Source organism: Sitophilus oryzae, unplaced genomic scaffold (genome assembly GCF_002938485.1).
Source record: "Sitophilus oryzae breed Bouriz unplaced genomic scaffold, Soryzae_2.0 scaffold_1360_pilon_pilon, whole genome shotgun sequence".
Taxonomy (NCBI): Eukaryota; Metazoa; Arthropoda; class Insecta; order Coleoptera; family Curculionidae; genus Sitophilus; species Sitophilus oryzae.
This window is the reverse complement of record NW_022146016.1, coordinates 426,263-446,669: the sequence shown is the minus strand read 5'-3', so window position 1 is coordinate 446,669 and position 20,407 is coordinate 426,263. Positions and strand designations below refer to the sequence as shown.

The 20,407-nt window shown below is 34.3% G+C and overlaps 1 protein-coding gene across 1 annotated transcript in view; it reads right to left on the bottom strand.

The window, feature by feature from the left end:
* Positions 1-16: 16 nt before the first annotated feature.
* Positions 17-20,407, bottom strand: part of LOC115875283 (mitotic spindle assembly checkpoint protein MAD1) — a 28,181-nt gene continuing 7,790 nt past the window's right edge. Inside the window, exons 7-8 of the mRNA XM_030890707.1 lie at positions 566-844; positions 17-499 (exon numbers count right to left, since the gene is read on the bottom strand). Coding sequence (XP_030746567.1) covers positions 111-499; positions 566-844 — 668 coding nt within the window. The 3' untranslated portion in view covers positions 17-110. The remainder of the gene's footprint in view (positions 500-565; positions 845-20,407) is intronic.

Below are 20,407 nucleotides of genomic sequence, written 5' to 3'. Positions count from 1 at the left end.
ATTAAAAATAAAAAAGTCATTATTATACTATGTTTATTATGACAGAACAACTGATGACAAAAAAAATGATGCACTGAAATTTGCACATTTCAAAAAAAAACTTAAGTAAATTAGAAGGCTTTAGTTATAGTTCTCTGATTAAATAAGTCCATTGTGATAGCACTCAAAAAGACTGGTATAGAATTTTGGTGAATCAAATGTAAATCTATCATGGGACCCAAAGTGGCACTAAATTCGTTTTCAAGCAAGTTCAAGTCCCCGTCTGGATTAACTTCAAAGTAAAGCTGATCTTCGGCTTGTTGAGCATACATACTTCTTAATTTATATATGTTCGAATTTGAAGGTTTATCAATTTTATATCCAAACAGCATATAAATAATGTTTCTAAAGTCTTGCATGGAAGACTTGAAGTAATCTTTAAGTCTTTGACTTTGTTTTTCATTGTTCTTTATTTGTTCTCGTAATGACTGAACTTCTTTTGGGCATATTGATATGTCACCTAAATAAAAAGGGTTATTGTAAAGTATGTTTGAAGAAAAATAGTAACCCGTAACCCCTCACTTACCAATTGAACTTGTTTCAATTCCCTCTTCCATTTTCTTCAATTTGTTTTTTAGTTTAATGTTTTCTTGCTGTAATTGTTCAATCAAGATTGCATTTTGGGTAGTACATTCAGAAAGAGGATTATTAGCCAAATGCACTATTTGTCCTTGGAAAGTATCCTGGCCTTCCAATAATGAATCCAATCTATCTTTTTGTTGACGCAACCAATTGTTTTCATCTCTTAGTTTGGCTATGTCATCTTGAAGTCTCGATAGTTGCTCTGCTCTTACAGATGATACATCTATTAACAAAAAAATTACAATATTTTTTATACAACAGCATGCAAAGAAAAATTGTAGAAATGTGGACATTATTAATTATTATTTATATTTAGTACATTTTACATCAAAACGTAAAAAGCACCAAAAATAGGGCAGACATTTACAGTTCATCCCTTGCAGTTTTTTTTCATTTGATTTACTAAATTTAGTAAAAAATAAAATGTAATATGATGTTTATACCATTTGTTCGAAAAAAAAAAACTGCGTCAGCGTTGGCTATGAAATGAAGATCACTGTTTTTATATAGGGTAAAATTATATAGGGAACGTCATCAATGTTCATTTCCAAGCCAATTAGCCGCCGTTTTTTTTCGACCATACGGTATAAATATATTACATCATATCTCGGACATATACCCGACATACAGGGTCTTAAATAAGTGCAAATATTTTTAGGGGTAGTATATTTCGATCCCTGGAAAACGCCTATGAGTGTTTTTTGGCAAAAAAATTGAAGATTTTTTAATTTTAAGTTAAGAACATTATGGGCAACATAGGTAGTATATTAAATCTCCAAAAAAGAAAACCCAGAAAAGATCCATTGGTTGGTTCTCAAAATTTAACCAAAAATCTTTTTTTTAATTTTCAAAGTTAAATAACTCAGTTATTTTCGAGTTATTTGAAAAACGGCAAAGAGAAAATATGTTTCTTTTATCGGGATCTACCAGCCCTGAAAATATTTGCATTTATTTAAGACTCACCCTGTATAACTTGGAAATTTTTTGTTCAAGTACCCTAAAGTATGTATGTACTAGGATGTATTTGAGGAAAATATTTCTACTTTTACAGTGTGGTTCAAAAAAGAGTGAGAGGATTCGGTAGTGGACTCGATAGCGAATATATTGGATATATATCTAGCCACAAATAATATATCTTGATATACAGGGTGGCGCACCTCATTCGCCTCGGTTGATTATACGAAAACGGAAAGATGTAGAAACAAAATATTTTATGGGTATATGTAGAGAGGCAATGTGCATAATTTAAAATTATTTTGAAACGTATAGGATGTGCCAGAACTAAGACACATACCAAAGTTTTATTTTTTATTATGGAACACCCGGTATTTTATTTCATTTTTGGATTCTTGGACATAAAATAAGGCATTTATTATAAGTATAAGGATTTAATATGTCTAAAAGCTTTGGTTTTTGAGATATTTAAAGATATTTAAATATGCATGCTATAATAAAAAGGTTTGTCAACACCTTGTACAGGGTGGGTCAAATTCGACGCATTTAAATGGAAACACCCTCTTCTATAGGAGATAGACGAAAACTAATATCGGTGTCTGGAGCTCAATTTTCATCAAAAACATGACGGTGAAAACCGCACATCAATATCTGTTACCGTTTCGGAGTTACGGGGTGTTTTTCAAAAATGTGCATTTTTAACAAATCGCTGTAACTTTTTTGCTATGGAAAATTTTGTATTTCTATGAAAACATTTCCAAAGCACCTTTTTACGTAGAATTTAATGGTTTAAATATAATTTTTTTAAAATTAATAATTTAAGAGTTATCCACAGAAAAATTGATTTTTTATTTGGGACACCCTCTATATTTTTAATTAACTGAAAAGAATTTAAAATTACCTTTCCAAAAATATAGCACACTTAATATTTTGTTATAATCCCCTTCGAAATAAAGAATTTTTAAAAGTTTGCCGCTTTTAACTAGTAGGCTTTGGACCGCTTATTGATGATATGCCCTTAATGGAACTTGAAAACATATTTTTCCCGCAAGACGACGCACCGCCTCTGAAAGCTGAAGTTATCAGCAAATTTTTGCAGCCAATTTCAAGAATAATTGAATAGCTAACCAAGATCCCAGCTGTAGGCCGTTGGGGCCGCCTGATTTAGTGCCCACGGATCTAATCCTATGGATATATTCGCGGAAGAATAAAGGTTCCTTATTCCGTATAATCTAGACAATAATTAGAAATACTTAGCAGTTATGAGAGGGTATCTTTCACCCCCACTGTGTTAATGAATTCCGCGAGAAATGTCCAAAAACTGCCCCGTCTGTCCATAACAGAAGACGGTCGATATGTCGAACACCTGTAGCAGAATCTCATGTCTTGGTTTGCTATTTATTTTTATTGTTATTAGATATAGTTTAAATTTGTTGATGTTGGTTAAATATATTTTAAATTGTTATAAAATTCTGCATCTCTCATAGCAAATATTATTTTCGTTTTAACTGATGCTCACAGCTAGAATTTTTTTGCATTACAGCCGGTGCCGTTCAAAGCCTACTTAATAAAGCGGGCAAATTTTTATATACTCTATATCTCGAAAAGGAATCGAGCAAAATATCAAGTGTGTTATATTTTTGGAAAGGTAATTTTAAATTCTTTTCAATAAATTAAAAATATACAGGGTGTCCCATATAAAAAATCAAATTTTCTGTCGATAATTCTTAAATTACTAATTTTAAAAATATTATACTAAACTATTAAATTCTACGTAAAAAGATGCTTTGGAAATGTTTTCATAAAAATACAAAATTTTCCATAGCAAAAAAGTTACAGCGATTTGTTAAAAATGCATATTTTTGAAAAACACCCCGTAACTCCGAAACGGTAACAGATATCGACATGCGGTTTTCACCATCATGTTTTTGACAAAAAATGAGCTCCAGACACCGATATTAGTTTTTCTCTATCCCCTATAGAAAAGGGTGTTTCCATTTAAAAGCGTCGAATTTGACCCACCCTGTACATTACTTTTCAGAATTAATTCTGGTGCTGACTTTCAAGCCAGAGAAATAAACTTTACTAAAAAAATTGATTGCTTTTTTAAATGTATACAGGGGTATCAAAAATTGCTGGTATATTTTAAATATTTATTTTATCTAAAAACTTCGTTATTTCAAATGCAACACTATGTATCTTTTTAAATAAGTCGAAGCAGATTTAAATGCTCTTTCAAACTATATTAGGGTTTTCTATACCTATCTGGCTCAGATTTTGAATAAAAAGCGATTTTTCAATATAATTTTAATCAAGATGGCTGGTGTTGCCATGGCAATTTTCTAGTGACAGTTAGTAGCTATTTTCAAAACCGACATTAGTTTATGGACTTTATTTAAATTTATAACAGTTTACTTTTATTTAATTTACCTACAATAGTTTAATAAAGTAAGCATTTATTATTTTGTCAAGAAAAATAAAGAAGTACCTAGTTCTTTCATTTACACTATGATGACTTGTAGATATATTGGATTTTTTTATAAAAGAACCAATTAAGGCAAATTCATTTTCTTCATTTCCAACGACAGGTTTCTGCCTAATAAGTTTTTTCTATACCACACTATCAGCTCTGCGAAATAGGAAAAGTAGTTCTTCAAAGAAATGCTTATCAGGAAGATTTCTATTTGGATATATTTAAGCATAAACCCTTCAGGCCAACAAGCAATAATTGTCCTCACAAAATAAAATCACTAGTAACCATAGATAAATGCAACAAGTTTAGATAGGAAAGCCCGTAAAAATTTTAGGTCGCAAAATTATTTTGGGTCGCGACCGTTATACGCGATCTGGCGCTGTTATAGCGGTCGCTAAGAACAACGGCAAACAAAAACAGAAATAATTTTCTCTTGTCAAAGTCAGAATCTTCAAAAATCATAATAATCTTTCAAAATCTAAACCGCTCTCATTAAAGAAATTCCGAAAAGTGTTTATAGCGTCCATTTTCAAAGTAATATTGCTATCTTGTGAGTTTAATTCAAGTTTTATTTACTCCAACCGGTGATAAATGTGAAAAAGTGGCATTAAAAACTTAAAAAGCTGTGCTGTGAACTGTGAACTGCATGCAAAAACCATCATGTATCGTGGCATAACGTCGGTTTCCAATGTTTCTTAGGTATTTCATACATGCGTCCTTATATAAAATAAAGTTTCTTGTATGCAACACATTGTATTTTATTTCTAAAATTAAACGAAAATAATAATAAATTTGAATAAACAATATTTGACGATATAATTCCGGAAAAAGCCGAACCGCTCCGAAATTTTCAAAAGTTTTGGGTCGCGACCGTTGCAAGATAAGCGCCAAATAGTGTTTACATTGTCGTTATGGGCACTTTCCAATCTAAACTTGTTTCATTTATCTATGCTAGTAACATATGCATAAATGTCACTAGAAAATTGCCATGGGGACACCAGCCATCTTGATTACAGTTTTATTGAAAATCTGAGCCCGATAGGTATAAGAGACCCTAATATAGTTTCAAAAAGTATTTAAATCTGCTTCGATTTGTTTAAAAAAATACATAGTGTTGCATTTGAAATGACGAAGTTTTATGTAAAATAAATAGTTTAAATAGACCAGCAATTTTTGATACCCCTGTATACATTTAAGGAAGCAATCAAGTTTTTTAGTAAAGTTTATTTCTCTAGCTTGAAAGTCAGCACAGGAATTAATTCTGAAAAGTAAGGTACAAGGTGTTGACAAACCTTTTTATTATAGCATGCACATTTAAATATCTTTAAATATCTCAAAAACCAAAGCTTTTAGACATATTAAACCCTTATAATAAATGCCTTATTTTATGCCCAAGAATCCAAAAATGATATAAAATACCGGGTGTTCCATAAGAAAAAATATAACTTTGGTATAGATCTTAGTTCTGACACACCCTGTACATTTGAAAATAATATTGTTACGGATTCCGTGGGTCCACTATTTAAACTCACGATAAAATACACAACTTATACTATTTACAACACAATTTATGCAACTATTATTACTCTAACGGTATTTCGCGGTATTAGCAAACTTCAGACTTCAGACTGGTCCAACTGTCAAAGCGCGGGCCTTATATACCCCCTGGCGATAGTTTCTGGAATTTTCTAAAGAATTCTGTAATTTTCTTTTACTTTCTATCGAATTCGCCAGGTTCCTCAATGCACGTTGCGGTTATGCAACCAGTAATACACCTTGACCTTGACAATATTAAATTATGCACATTGCCTTCCCACATAATATTTTATTTCTACATCTTTCCGTTTTTGTATAATCAACCGAGGCGAATGAGGTGCGCCACCCTGTATATCACATAATATATGAGGCAGTAAGAGGCAAAGGGGTGTAAGTGCAAAATCTTTAGATTTCGAGAAAAAGAGCTACAAAGTTAAAGTGTTATAGAAAAATCAATAAGTAGTTTTTCTATCAACTGACAGATGTTGCCTGTAGTGAAGTATCAGAGGATCGAAAAAAAAATGGCGTCAGCGATGGCTATTAAATGGAGATCGCTGTCATTTTATATGTAAAAATATTTGGGGAATGTCATCGATTATCATTTACAAGCCAACTGGAAGCCGTCTTTTTTTTCGGTCATAATATGGTATTTATGATAATATATATTATGATATTTATGATATATATTTTTGCCACCATATAAAATATTACTTCAGGAATGTGTCTGCACACAACTCATTTTTTTTTAAAAAGGCTAATTACACCCTTTTGCTTCTTACCGCCTCATGTATTCTGCGAACCCTGAATAAAATTACACCTAGATTATTTTTTTTTCGGTATATTTAAAAATTTGTTTCAATATAATTCCAGAAATTCTTTCTAATGTACAAGGAAGTCTAGGCAATTCTTAAAATATGTGACTTTAAGGTCAACAAATTTGGGACGCATATTTCAAAAAAGCTGACGCTTATACTGTCGCTTCTGTATATAGTCTGTGCAATGAGGTTATATACAGGGAGACGCTATGAGCATTTAAAGTGCTTGCGAAAAATGGTAACACTAGGCGTGGCTTAAGCCAGCACCAATATGGCGGCATTAGCAGGGCCGGATTACAGAAACTTCTTTGAAAAATTTTATTTTACACAATATAACGACCTCAACTTTTTTAAATAAGAAATTAATTAATCAAAATAACTACAAAACCTACAATTTTTTCAAAAATATAAATTACAAGGTAATTTTAATGACTATATACTATGTATATTTAAGGAGGAAACACAAAAAAATAATACACATTAAATAAATTAAATTTTATTGCTCACTAAATAACACTGTTTTGTTGCTAGTATGTCTTAAACTAATTGCCTTGTTTTTATTGATGTATCTAACAATAATAACCTTAACATTTAAAAAACAAATTAGAAAAAAAGCGAAAAATAATTAAACATGATTACTGATTTACCATAATTAACATTTTGATAATCATTAAAATTTAGAAATCTTAGGAAATGATTATTTATTTGAGATATTTTATTGAGATGTTCTGTCAAAACAGCTATCAGAAAAATGTTTCGAGCATAGAACACTACCTGATGTATACTCTGTTTTTTTTCTCAGGTAAGATTTCGACAGACGACGACAGAAGAAAATCAGATGACGTTCCATACCAATCTATTTATTTTACTAAAAAAAGTTTCTAATAATTTTTAAGTTAACTATGGATGGGTTTAAATATAAATTCGTCATGCGTCGTCACTTGTTGTTTTTAACCAGTTTCATTGGTTTATTTCAAAAATGACAGATCGTATTTCAATTTTATTGGTTTGACGGAACGATGAACGACAAACGGACGCCGATGCGTATGAACTCGCCTTTAGATTTTTGACGTTTGTCAAAGTCTTGCCAAATTATAGGTTATAATTTTGTGACAACTTTTGTCAAATACCCTGCGTTTTGGAAGACGATGCATTTTGATTCGTGTTATTTCGTGTGTTTTGTGTCTTTTGAAGTCAAGTGGAGGAAAAATCGAGTGAAAATTAACTGTAGAACCCAGAGCACAGTTTATGGTTAATACTCGCTGCCCAGGCAGAAAGTCTTATACAGATACACCAATAAAGTTACTATCAATAAAGTTCGTATACCATCTCGTCGTAGATAAGTGCATCTCGAATATGGTAGGACCATACTAAACACATACTAAAAACTGGAGTAGATGTAAAATATCGACATCACACGATAGGTAAATAACGGATTTTAGTACTGCAGAAAAATAATGTCAAAAGGTACTGGTTTGAAAAAAATTAAGATTAAAGTTAATTAATCAACCTGTGAGGTATAAAATTTGGTAAGTGTTATTCTTAATAAAGTAGTTTATTTTATTTATGTTGTTTTATTTATTCCTGCGGAATATTACAAATTTGCATTAGTACATAAGTTATATTGATAAATATAATCATAAATGCGGGAAGTTTCATAAAGCTTGAAAGTAAGAAATAGTTCTTTTTTATATTTTTTGGTATGTGGTGTCTTGTTTTTGTTTGTTTTGTATTAACACATACCGTTTTTTATTAAATAAAATAACTCGATTACATTTTTTCAGTTTTATACAGTTTTTTTCACAATATTTTGAAGTTACTTGTCAGTCAAATTTTAAATACATATACTAATTTCCTGCTATGCGTTCCAGTTGTACCAACTTATTTCTTTGTAAAATAAAATAAACTACTTTGAAATTAAAATGACAGACACATCTATCACTGTCAAGGATCTTCTCGTTGGACCGACTATAGCTTGCCAGTTTCTCCTGTTCACAAACTTCACCCAAGCTTCTCGACGGATGGGATTTTTGAAACCTAAAAATCAGATTTAATATAATATTTATTTGATAAAAATTTTCTAAAGAGAGCAAAATTTATATACTACGTACTAAATTTAAAATGTTCTGATATAAAATTTTATTAAAATAATAAATGTTTATCAATAAATATAAGTCGTTAAGACTTTATCTGCAAAAAGTAAATTTACTTTGTTGATTTTATAATATTTATCTAAAAATTAAAGCTATACTATATAAAGTTTGTACATAGTATATGCTAGCAGATGCTAAAAAGGAATGTAAATAAATGTTTAAGTACAAAATCTTAGTGTAAAAATAGAAAAATAAACCGTAGCTAAAACAAAACTTTTAAATTTGGCCTAGCAAAATACTCTTTCCTGTCAAAAAAAGTATATGTAGTAAAAGTAACAGATATTGTTGAGATTTTTTTTTACAAGAATAGAAGTCGAGGCATGTTTTAATTACTTAATTGCCTCTAACAAAGTATTAAATAACTAAACACTTTGTCAATATAGAAACACTTAATATTTAATTAATAAACGCATAACTAGTTAAATGGAAAAAACGAAAATAATTTAATCAGGTCCTGTATTATGTTTACACTTACCTGTGAAATGCAATTTCAGTGGATTTCTTCCTCTACACGTTGTCGACTGCAACAACTACTTACAGCACACGAAGACATGTTCCGAAAGTCCAAATATTCAAATAAAAACACAAAAATAGTCTTGGAAAATTAAAAAAACACTCGCAGCAACGCACTTAACCTCAAAAACTGAACTGTCAGAATTGCCAGTACCAATATGGCGTAACGGGTACATTTCTCGATAGCTTATGTCGCCTCCCCCCCTTATAACCTCATTGAGTCTGTGAAACGAATAACTTTGAATTTGACAGTTCCCGCGGGCTTTTCTAGTGTTAATTTTATTAGGTTAGCAACTTGCGGCCATGCTGACGCAATGCCGTCTCTAATAGAACAGCCTCGGAGCGAGATTTATGACGTCACGTTAGATGCTACGGATTAATAAATATGTATTATACTCTGTTCTTTTTTCTCAGGTAAGATTTCGACAGACGATGACAGAAAAAAAGCAGATGACTTCCATACCAATCCATTTATTTCACTAAAAAAAGTTTCTAATATTTTTTAAGTTAACTATGGATGGGTTTGTAAATAAATATGTCATGCGTCGTCTCTTGTTGTTTTTAACCAGTTTTATTGGTTTATTTCAAAAACGACAGATCATATTTCAATATTATTGGTTTGACGCAACGATGAACGACAAACGGACGCCTGTGCGTATGAACTCAACTTAAGATTTTGAGAGTTGTCAAGCTCTTGCCAAATTATAGGTTATAATTTTGTGTCAAATTATGTCAAATAGAAATGATAAATATTTTGCATTTTGGACTGTGTTTTTACTTGTGTTTCGTGTTTTTTAAAATTAAGTAGAGGAAAACTCGAGGGAATATTAAGTGTTGACCCAAGACCATAGTTTACAGTTAATATTCGATGCACAGAGACCGCCAGAGACTATGGCCAGAGAGATGTATTAGCCACAAATAAAGTTGTATACTATCTCGTATATGGTACCAAAAACTGGAGTATCTGTAAAATAACATCACACGATAGGTAAATAATAAATTTTAGTACTGCAAAAAAATTAAGATTAAAGTTAATTAACCAAGATTAGATTTTTTCAGTTTTATACAGTTTTTTTCACAATATTTTGAAGTAATCACTTGTCACTCAAAATTTAAATATATTAATTATGCGTTCCAATTGTACCAACTTATTTCTTTGTAAAATAAAATAAACTACTTTGAAATTAAAATGACAGACACATCTATCGCTGTCAAGGATTTTGTCGTTGACAGATTATATTAGTTATAAAATACTTAACACTAATAAGATTAAACTATTCTTATTTTTACATTGATCGTTGAAAGAAAGCATCCATAAAGAGATCATCAGCAGATGATTATAAACTGCAGTTGTTTATAATCAACTACAGTTTATAATCATCTGCTGATGATGCTAACATGGTTAGCGAAACGCGCGTCCAGTGTAAAAGTAAAAGTGTTTTGGTGTATTGTGGTGATTTAGTGTTTTTATTTTGCTGTTTAACACCAAAGGTTCCAACCCTCAACTGTAACAGACTATAATAAATAAATATATATGTTACTGTAAACGTCCGAAATGCGGTAAAACCTAGAATAAGCACGCTAAACCTAGGATTTACCAAAAGCATTAACCATAGACTTAAAATAAAATATAGACTACACTATTTACATCTCAACGCGGACAGACAATATTTTTTGTACACATGTTTACTTCTGGGTACAGAGCCTTCATCATCCAGCCTATGTTGTCACGTCTTTAATATTATCAATATTTTTTTTCTTGTTATACACATATATTGAGATATTAATACTACAGTTTAATAAAGTAGATTTTAATATTCCATAGATGTATTAAATAGTCCTTATACTACTAAATTATAAGTCGGATACTGTTTAAAAAGGATAAGTTCTTTACAATATGACAACACCGATTAGAGGCGAGGGAGCCTATTCATTCATTTACTAATTGTAGTACGTGTCGCATCGTAAAAAGCGGTAAAGATTTGTTGCCGCTATCTCCCGGCTGTATTAACGCATTTTCTTAGCTTGTAGTCCTTAAATGTTTATTTTATTGACTTTTTCTGTTCAAGAACTATAAAATATGGTTCGCCAGTGCCAAATTTGCAAGAAATTTGACTTAGATAATCCATTTAAGTCTTGAAACGACTTTTGACCGGTAGGCAACTCTCAATTTACCAATTGGGAGTCAGTGGCGTTGTTGTAGGAAGGCGCTTATTTACTAATCATAATATTTTAGTAAAATGTAAAATCTGAATTTTTTCTCTTACATTACATTACTTACTTACTTACATTGTAACAAAATCATAATTATAACCTCTGTTAATAATTAATAATGTTTTTATTAAAAATATATTCCGGTTTATTCTAAAATTATCTTCGGAATCTAAAATAACATACAAGAATTTTAAAATGATATTACATTATGAAACAATATTTTTAATATACTGGGGTCGTCTCCAGTGGCTCACCCCTATAACTTTTTATTTTTTCAGATAAAAAACAGATTTGTATGTTAGTAGTATATGACATAAATTAGGGATTTGGACAATGTATCCCTAATTGTTTTTGGTCTCTTCCTTGTTTCACTGAAATGATTACATATCTTTTGATTTTTAAAGGCACCCTCGGTATTGCTACTTTATTCGATAAAAAATGACTTCTGAATAGAATGACATATCATATGTCAACTTTGACATTATCGCTTAAAAACAAATCCTATTTTAAATTTCAAACCAGGGTGCCATGGTGTTGTTAAAAACACTAAGTTTGAATCATGAGCCTTGGAAAAATAGTTTTGATCGTCTAATAGGTTTCCTGTGTCTTGTCTAGGGCCGGTTAAAAGATGTACAAATCGTATTTTTATCATGTACATATGTCAATTTTTCTCAAATGGAACAAGGGTGACTCATTAGTTACATATTTTGGAAAAGCATTTTTGTGAATATATTGATACCACACACACTTGGTATTTCGAGTCAAATTGTCGTTATGAACCGCGTGTTACAATTACAATTAAACCATATAAGTGAAAAATGTCAAAAGTTGACATATGTCATCTCTATTCAGAGTGTCATTTTCTATCGAATAAAGTAGAAATATACCGAGGGTGCCGTTTAAAATTAAAAGTTATAGTCATTTCCGGTGAAACAGGAAGTGACCAAAACAATTGAATGCGTCAATCAATCCTAATTTATGTCATATAAATTAACATACTAAATTTTGTTTTTATTTAAAAATATAAAAAAATTATGGGGATGAGCCACTTTTGGAACGCACCCGGTATAATAAAGACAGTACCGAGTTAAATAAACGTAGTTTTCATTTTATCCACTTCCTATCACCTTTCCTTGTTTTAATGGAACAGATTTATAAGTTTTCTCTAATTTACATAAGACATAACTTAACCAGAAAAAAAATTACAAATAATCATATTTTTTTCTCTCCCTGTCGCCGATTCTATTATATCTGTGGAATAGATCCTGTTTTGATTAATATTAGGGGCTGTAATGTTTGACTAAAATAATAATTTATTATTAATTTCAAAAATTACGTAATTTCGATTATAAAATTTCTTCTATAACGTGTATTTTATTATTTTTATCCTTTTTGGACTCTAAGACGTTTTTTCTAAACTTTTATTTAAAAAACCTGTCCTAAATCTTAATAAAATATAAAAAAGTTTAAATACGATATATTTCTAATTTAATTATAGCTTCATTAAAATAAAAAAATTACCCGGCTATGATACGAAGAGTTCAGGTGTACTTGAGAAACGAAAGACAGTGTTGTGGTGTTTCTCGGCAGAGTCGTCAGGGAACGACCGTTACGACAGAGACAACCTATCTATCGCTCGTGTCGCACTCGTTATAACCTAAAATATTAACACAACAATAACAAGACATTGTCTGACCGCATGTTCCAGCTATTTAAGTTAAGTCTATGGCATTAACTAATTTGGTTAGCCTGGTTATTTGGGGGGTGTTAATGCATTGGTTAGGTGGTTATTTGGTGGGGTTGGTTCGTTTTTACTACCACTTGTTTTTGGTAAATCCTAGGTTTTACCGTATTTCGGACATTTACAGTAACATAATATATATTTAGAATATTTTATATGTAATTTTTTGGATTATATACAACACTATTTTTTTCATATGATACAACACTGATGAAGGCTATAATGTTAGCCGAAACGTTTTTTTTTTAACCAAAAAAAAATGAAAAACTAAATGAAAACTTAGTCAGCGTTTTTCCCGAACAAGAAAATCTAGAATTTTAGAATAATTTTACATATAAAATGACAGCGATCTTTATTTCATAGGCATCGCTGACGCCTTTTTTTCTATGATATTGTATTACATATTTGCAAATATAATTTTTCGAACATTGATACTTGCAAAATATGCATATAAATTTTGTGAATGTAAATAATAATACATCACTATTAGTAGATATTGAATGTTTTTTGTTAAATTAGATCGATTTTCAAACCCCCAAATTTAAAATATATTTTACATTTTACCCATTATCTTATGTACCTATTCATTATTTGTATATCGTAAAACATTTGCTGCATTTGTATGGTTCATAGTTTATTTGCCAAAGTATTTATTACTATAAATAGGTATATATATTGTCAAGGTGTATTACTGGTTGCATAACTGCATACTGCTAAAAATCGCAACGTGCATTGAGGAACCTGGCGCATTCGCCAGAAAGTAAAGAAAATTATAGAATTCTTTAGAAAAATCTAGAAACAACCGCCAGGGGGTATATAAGGCCCGCGCTTTGACAGTTGGACAAGTTTGAAGTTTTTAAAGTTTGAAGTCTGAAGTCTGAAGTTTGAAAATACCGCGAAATACCGTTAGAGTAATAGTAGTTGCATAAGTTGTGTTGTAAATAGTATAAGTTGTGTGTACAGAGTGAAACAAATAAATTCGTTAAGTATTTTATCGTGAGTTTAAATAGTGTACCCACGGAATCCGTAACAATTGGTGTCGGAAGTGCGATTCAAGAGGATTTTAAGAAGAAATTAAGTGGATTGGACGATTTTTACACCGAATTTGGGAATTTTATGGTTGGTACGAGACAGCAAGCGAAGAAAATGGAGGAAGTAAGCAAACTATTGGGCGATTTTATGGAGAATATGAGAAGAGAGAAAGCTGAAGAACAAGAAAGACTACGTAAAGATAAAGAAGAGGAAAAATTACAACAACAAGAAGAACAGGACCGGCTTGAAAAAATTTTCCAAGATTTGAAAATTCAACGACAACAAGACAAACAACGAGAGAATTTTTGAAGATTTAAAAATTCAACGACAAGATAAACAAGAAGAACAGGACCGACTTGAGAAAATATTAGGTAATTTAGAAATTCGTTTGGAGGAGCGACGTCATAGAGAAAGACAAGAAGATCAAAATCGTCTTAAAAAGAACTTCGAAGATCTGGAAAAAAGACAAGAAATACACCTTCAAGAAACCGTAGAAGATCTTGAGGAACGCCTTCAGCAGAAGATAGAAAGATTGGAGATGGACCTACAGAAGACCAAGGTACAAGTAAAGACACCTGGCGTTCAAGCTGAACAGCGAACCTGCAAGGCCCCGACCTACGATGGACAAAACGACATGGACAATGTACCACTGTCACTTTGAAGTGCCGCCGCTGCCAACGGGATGGACTGACCAGGAGAAAGTAGCGGTGACTTGTCATCGCGCTGCGTGGCCCTGCCCTGAACTGTTGTAAACGATTCCCTGCAGCCCAACAGCAGGAATATCAAACTTGGTCGCTGCACTGACACAAGATATGGCGACCAACATCGACGCCAACTTTACCAGGCCCAGATTGAAGACACGCCTGCAGAGGTCCGGAGAGAGTCTGCAGGTAATTTGAGGCAGACTTACGTCGGCTGGTACACCTAGCGTATCCTGAAGCACCGGAAGGATTTAGGGAGGAACTCGCTGCTCAGTGCTTTATCAGCGACTGAGGGACAACGAATTACAGAGGGCGCTGCAAATATCCCGATTTTCTACCAGCAGCGAAGCACTGGTCAGGGCGTTGGAAATCGAAGCTGCTTTTAGCGCCATCCCTAGACCGAAGATAAGATCGGTAACGGTAGAGGAACAGTCCGAGAGTACCCATTGGCAGAAGTTCGGAGAGATGTGTAGAAAATTAGACAAACTATGTGAGCTACTACACAAACAAGGGGAGTCAACAATAACCAGACAGAGAACCAGAGAAGATCCCAGGACATAAGGTGCTATAGATGGGCAGGAATGGCCACATCAAACGGGGATTGCCGCGTTCAAATGCGATCCCGTTCACCATCCAGAGAACGTAGGCAATCAGAAAACTAAAATCAGTCAATACTAAGTAAGCGAGTATTGACTGGGGAGAACAGAGCCCCAGGATTTTCCATTGAAGTCTAGGGAAGAACCTGCTGACAGTTTGGCGATCGACGGAAAGTCAATGGAAAGGGAATCTGAATGACAGTGGACACTGGCGCTATGGTATCGTTGGTGCGGGCTAACTCAGTGCAAGGATTGAAGCTGATGCTCTGAGAAGAAGAGTGTGTTTACGTACAGTTACGGGGGGAAATGACCGTTGTACGGGGAGAGGCTATCGTCGAACCGAAGTTAGGAAATTTCTGTTCCAGCATAAAGGTTTTAGTGGCAGATATTGAAGATGACTTCATCTTGGGCATGGATGCGGATTCGTCAACATGGATTTTCGTCTCGATCACCAGAGAAATATCCTGAATATCGGAAATGAAGAGTTTATGTTATCTCCAGACGAGGGACCAGGGAAGAATGGGATGCATGATCATCAGGGAAACTGTGGTGATACCTGTAATACCGAGAAGATCGTATTCGGTAAAGTGAGAAAAATCGCTGGTGCTGTGTTGACTGGTACAAAGTGGCGACAAGAAACAAGATATGTACTTAGTAGGAAAATCATTGGTGAACACCGACAAGAATATACCGATCAGAATTGCGAATGTTTTCCTGAATTGTGTCAAGATCCAAAAGGTGACAAGATAGCCATCTGCGAACCTGTAAGAAGTGTCACCCGATGTGATGAAGTGTCGTCAAGTTGCCACAATAAAAAGGCATCCCAAGAAACACTAAAAACATCTAGAACAGCCATGGGATCACCTAACACCTGAGGAGAAACAGAAGGCCAAGCAGTTCCCTGCTAAAGCATGGCAGTATTTTTTGAGAAGAACAACAGTGGAAGAACGGATTTTGTGAAGCACCGGATTAATACTGGTCATGCTCAGCCGATTCGACAACGTCCTAGAAGGGTGCCCCTTCCAAACAACAAGAAATGGAGACAAATGGTAGATAAGATGTTAGAAGATGGAGTAATCGAAGAATCATCAAGTCCATGGTCATCTCCTTCGTTGTTTTGGTGACGAAGAAAGATGGTAGTACACGATTCTGCGTGGACTATCAGAAGCTCAATGACGTCACTGGAAGGCGACAGCTACCACTGCCAGCGTATAGACGACACGTTAACCACACTGGCAGGTTCGTGCTGGTTCTCCACTCTCGACTTAAAGAGTGTGATACCTGGGCAAGTTGGTCTAGACGAGGAAGACAAAGAAAAGACGGCTTTTTCTACAGGAAACGGACTATATCAATTCAAGGTCATGCTGTTTGGATTATGCAATGCTCCAGCCACTTTCGAACGTCTCATGGAGGTGGTGGTAAGAGGATTAACTTGGAAAACGTGCTTGGTTTAATTCCGACGATGTATTGGTTATGGGAAGAACTTTTTGAGGAGCATTTGCGAAATTTAGAAGAAGTCTTCGGCCGCATAAGGAATGCGCACCTGTACTTGAACCCGAAGAAGTGTAGCTTTTATTCCAGCGACAAGTGGAATTCTTGGGTCATGTAGTTTCGGCAGACGGAATTTACACCGATCAGAAGAAAATCGCTGCAATCAAGGATTGGCCTAAACTTCGCGACAAACATGAACTTAGAAGTTTCCTGGTTTATGCAACTTGACTACAGAAGATTTGTCAAGGGATATGCTAATATAGCTGCACCCTTACATAGGCTTACAGGTGATGAAGTCGACTACGAATGGAACACCGATTGTGATGTAGCCTTTTGAAGACTTAAGGCGGCTTTATGTTCAAGTCCTATTTTAGCGTACCCACAACAACAAGGGAGGTATATCCTGGACACAGACGCCAGCAACATCGGCATAGGAGCAGTGCTATCACAAGTCCAAGATGGCGAAGAACGAGTGGTAGAATATTACAGTCGAGTTCTATCCAAACCGGAAAGGAATTACTGCGTTACCCGGAAGGAGCTGCTAGCAATTGTAAAAGCAGTTGATCATTTCCATAAATGTCTGTATGGCCAAGAATTTTAATTAGGTACAGATCATGTGCGCAATCTCACGACCGCACGGCTATGGCTGGAGATGAAACAACCTTGAAGGTCAAATAGCACGATGGCTCGAGAAGCTCCAGCAGTATCACTTTACCATCCAACATCGTGCTGGGAAGATGCATGGTAATCGCAGACGGGTTATCCATAAAGACCCCTGTCAAACCGATTGTAAGCACTGGCTGTAAAACGGAACAACGTGAAGGCACTGTCATGATAAGGGAGTTTTAAACTTGGAACCGATGAACAGTGGACGACGACACAATTGAAGAAAGATCAAATGGAAGATCCAGACATCGGAGCAATACTACGACTCAAGGAAGGTAACGGCGAGAGACACCGTGGCAGGATATTATGCGGACAGAGGGCTTCCGTTTCAAAGCTCTCTGGGCTCAGTGGAATTCCACTGGTTATTGAGAATGGATTGTTAAAGCGCACATGGGAAAGTGCGGGATGGCAGCACAGTAACAACTCAGTTACTGGTACCAAGGAAGAAAGTTACCCAGGTATTGAAGAAATTCACGGTGGTAAAACTGGAGCCCATCTTGAGTAAACAAGACCCTTGAGCAAGCTGAGAGAGATTGCTTTTACTGCGTGGATTATTGCGAAGATGTCAAGAAATGGTGTCGACAATGTAAAATTTGTGCAGCCAGCCAAGGACCAAGCACTCTGATCTAGGGGAAAAATGAAACAATATAACGTTGGACTGCCATTCGAAAGAATCGCTGTTGACATTGCAGGCCCATTCCCCGAAAAAAGCACAAGGGCAACAAGTACGTTTTAGCGGCGATGGATTATTTCCCAGTAATGGCCAGAAGTTTTTGCCATTCCAAACCAAGAAGCATCGACTGTAGCTGAAGTATTAGTCAATAATGTCTTCAGTAGATTTAAATTCTCTTTAGAGCTTCAATGACTTTGACCAAGGAAGGAACTTCGAGTCAAGACTGTTCCAGAAGATGTGTGATCTGCTTGGTATTCACAAGACTAGGACAACAGCTTTACATCCGCAGTCTGATGGGATGGTCGAGAGATTCAATAAGACCATTGAAGAACATCTCTCGAAAATGGTGGATGAACATCAAAGAGATTGGGATCAGCATATACCACTATTCCTAATGGCATATAGAAGTGCAGTTCACAACACCACCGACTTTCACCATCGAAGATTTTATTTGGTCGAGAATTACGGTTGCCTTGGTGACTTGGTTCCTGGATCACCAGACGACAGAACCACGAACGTAGAGGACTACGCGGATGAACTGAAGGAAAGGTTATTGGGAATTCATAAGGCCGTGAGAAGTAAGATTACGCTAGCCAGTGACCGGATGAAAGCTCGTTACGACCTCAGAGCTAATTCTACGGGATTTCAACAAGACGATAGGGTATGGTTGTATAACCCACAGCGCAAGAAAGGAAGGTCCCCAAAGTTAACTCCAGCATGGGAAGGTCCCCAAAGTTAACTCCAGCATGGGAAGGTCCTTATACAGTTATCAAGAGGATAAATGATGTTGTGTACCGGATTCAACGCAGCCCTAGAAGTAAGATGAAAGTAGTTCATCTGGATCGATTGAAGAGATACCAGACAGGAAACCTTGATCGGGACGATCAAATTTGAGAAGGGGGCAATGTCAAGGTGTATTACTGGTTGCATAACTGCATACTGCTAAAAATCGCAACGTGCATTGAGGAACCTGGCGCATTCGCCAGAAAGTAAAGAAAATTATAGAATTCTTTAGAAAAATCTAGAAACAACCGCCAGGGGGTATATAAGGCCCGCGCTTTGACAGTTGGACAAGTTTGAAGTTTTTAAAGTTTGAAGTCTGAAGTCTGAAGTTTGAAAATACCGCGAAATACCGTTAGAGTAATAGTAGTTCCATAAGTTGTGTTGTAAATAGTATAAGTTGTGTGTACAGAGTGAAACAAATAAATTCGTTAAGTATTTTATCGTGAGTTTAAATAGTGTACCCACGGAATCCGTAACAATATATTGTATTTATTAACTGTATATTATGTATATTTCATGTAAACTATATCATTTTTAAAATACAAACCAAAAATACGAGGATTAATTATGTTTTCCATCTACTACATATTTATTAATCCGTAGTATCTAACTAGCGTTGTCAAAAGCTGATGACATTTTACTTTTGACAATTATGTCATTTCGTGTTGATTTTTGCAAGAAGAGGAAGAACCAATGACTAAAGAATATAAGGACATGTAACGCCCCTATACGGGCTGCAGCAAAATTTGTGACCTGGACGCCTTTTCTTTTGGTGGCAAACAATGAGTCATCAGCTGGTCACCAACAACAATTTTAGCAATTTTTAATAGTTTGTGTGTAGTGAACTTTGTATAAACTTTATTACAATGCTGATTAGTTGTTCAGCTTTCAAATGTAAAAGCAGCAGTGACAAGAAAGAGCCAGGTGTTACGTTTCATAGGTAAATAAACAGTCCGCTCCACCTTTTTAGCGTTTTCTTATTGAATTCGATAATTATTTTTCTGATATTATATGTACTCGATGTGTGCTATACGTCGATACTAGGTTTGTACCTTTTGTTAACATTTTAATACGTTTTTTTCGTAATTAATTAGTATGATGCCACCACCTACACCATAGGCGTAGTCACAACATTTATTAAAAATATAAATATCCCTTCAACTAGCTAAGTTAAGAAAAAAATATGGCCACGGCACTGTTTGGTGCCATGATAACAATTTGCTCTCGGTTGTTATTTGTCCTTGAATTCTTTAGTCAGTGGGAAGAACTGTCACTTGTTTTATTATTTTCCTTTTCTATTTCACGAACGTAAAAAGAGTTACCTATCTGATTCGTTCAGGCACTCAATTTAAAGAATATCAGTAACTTTTTTGACAGAGGGATTTTATGGGCCATGTTGGTTAAAAATAACGGTCAAAATTCAAAGTTATTCATTTTAACCTTTG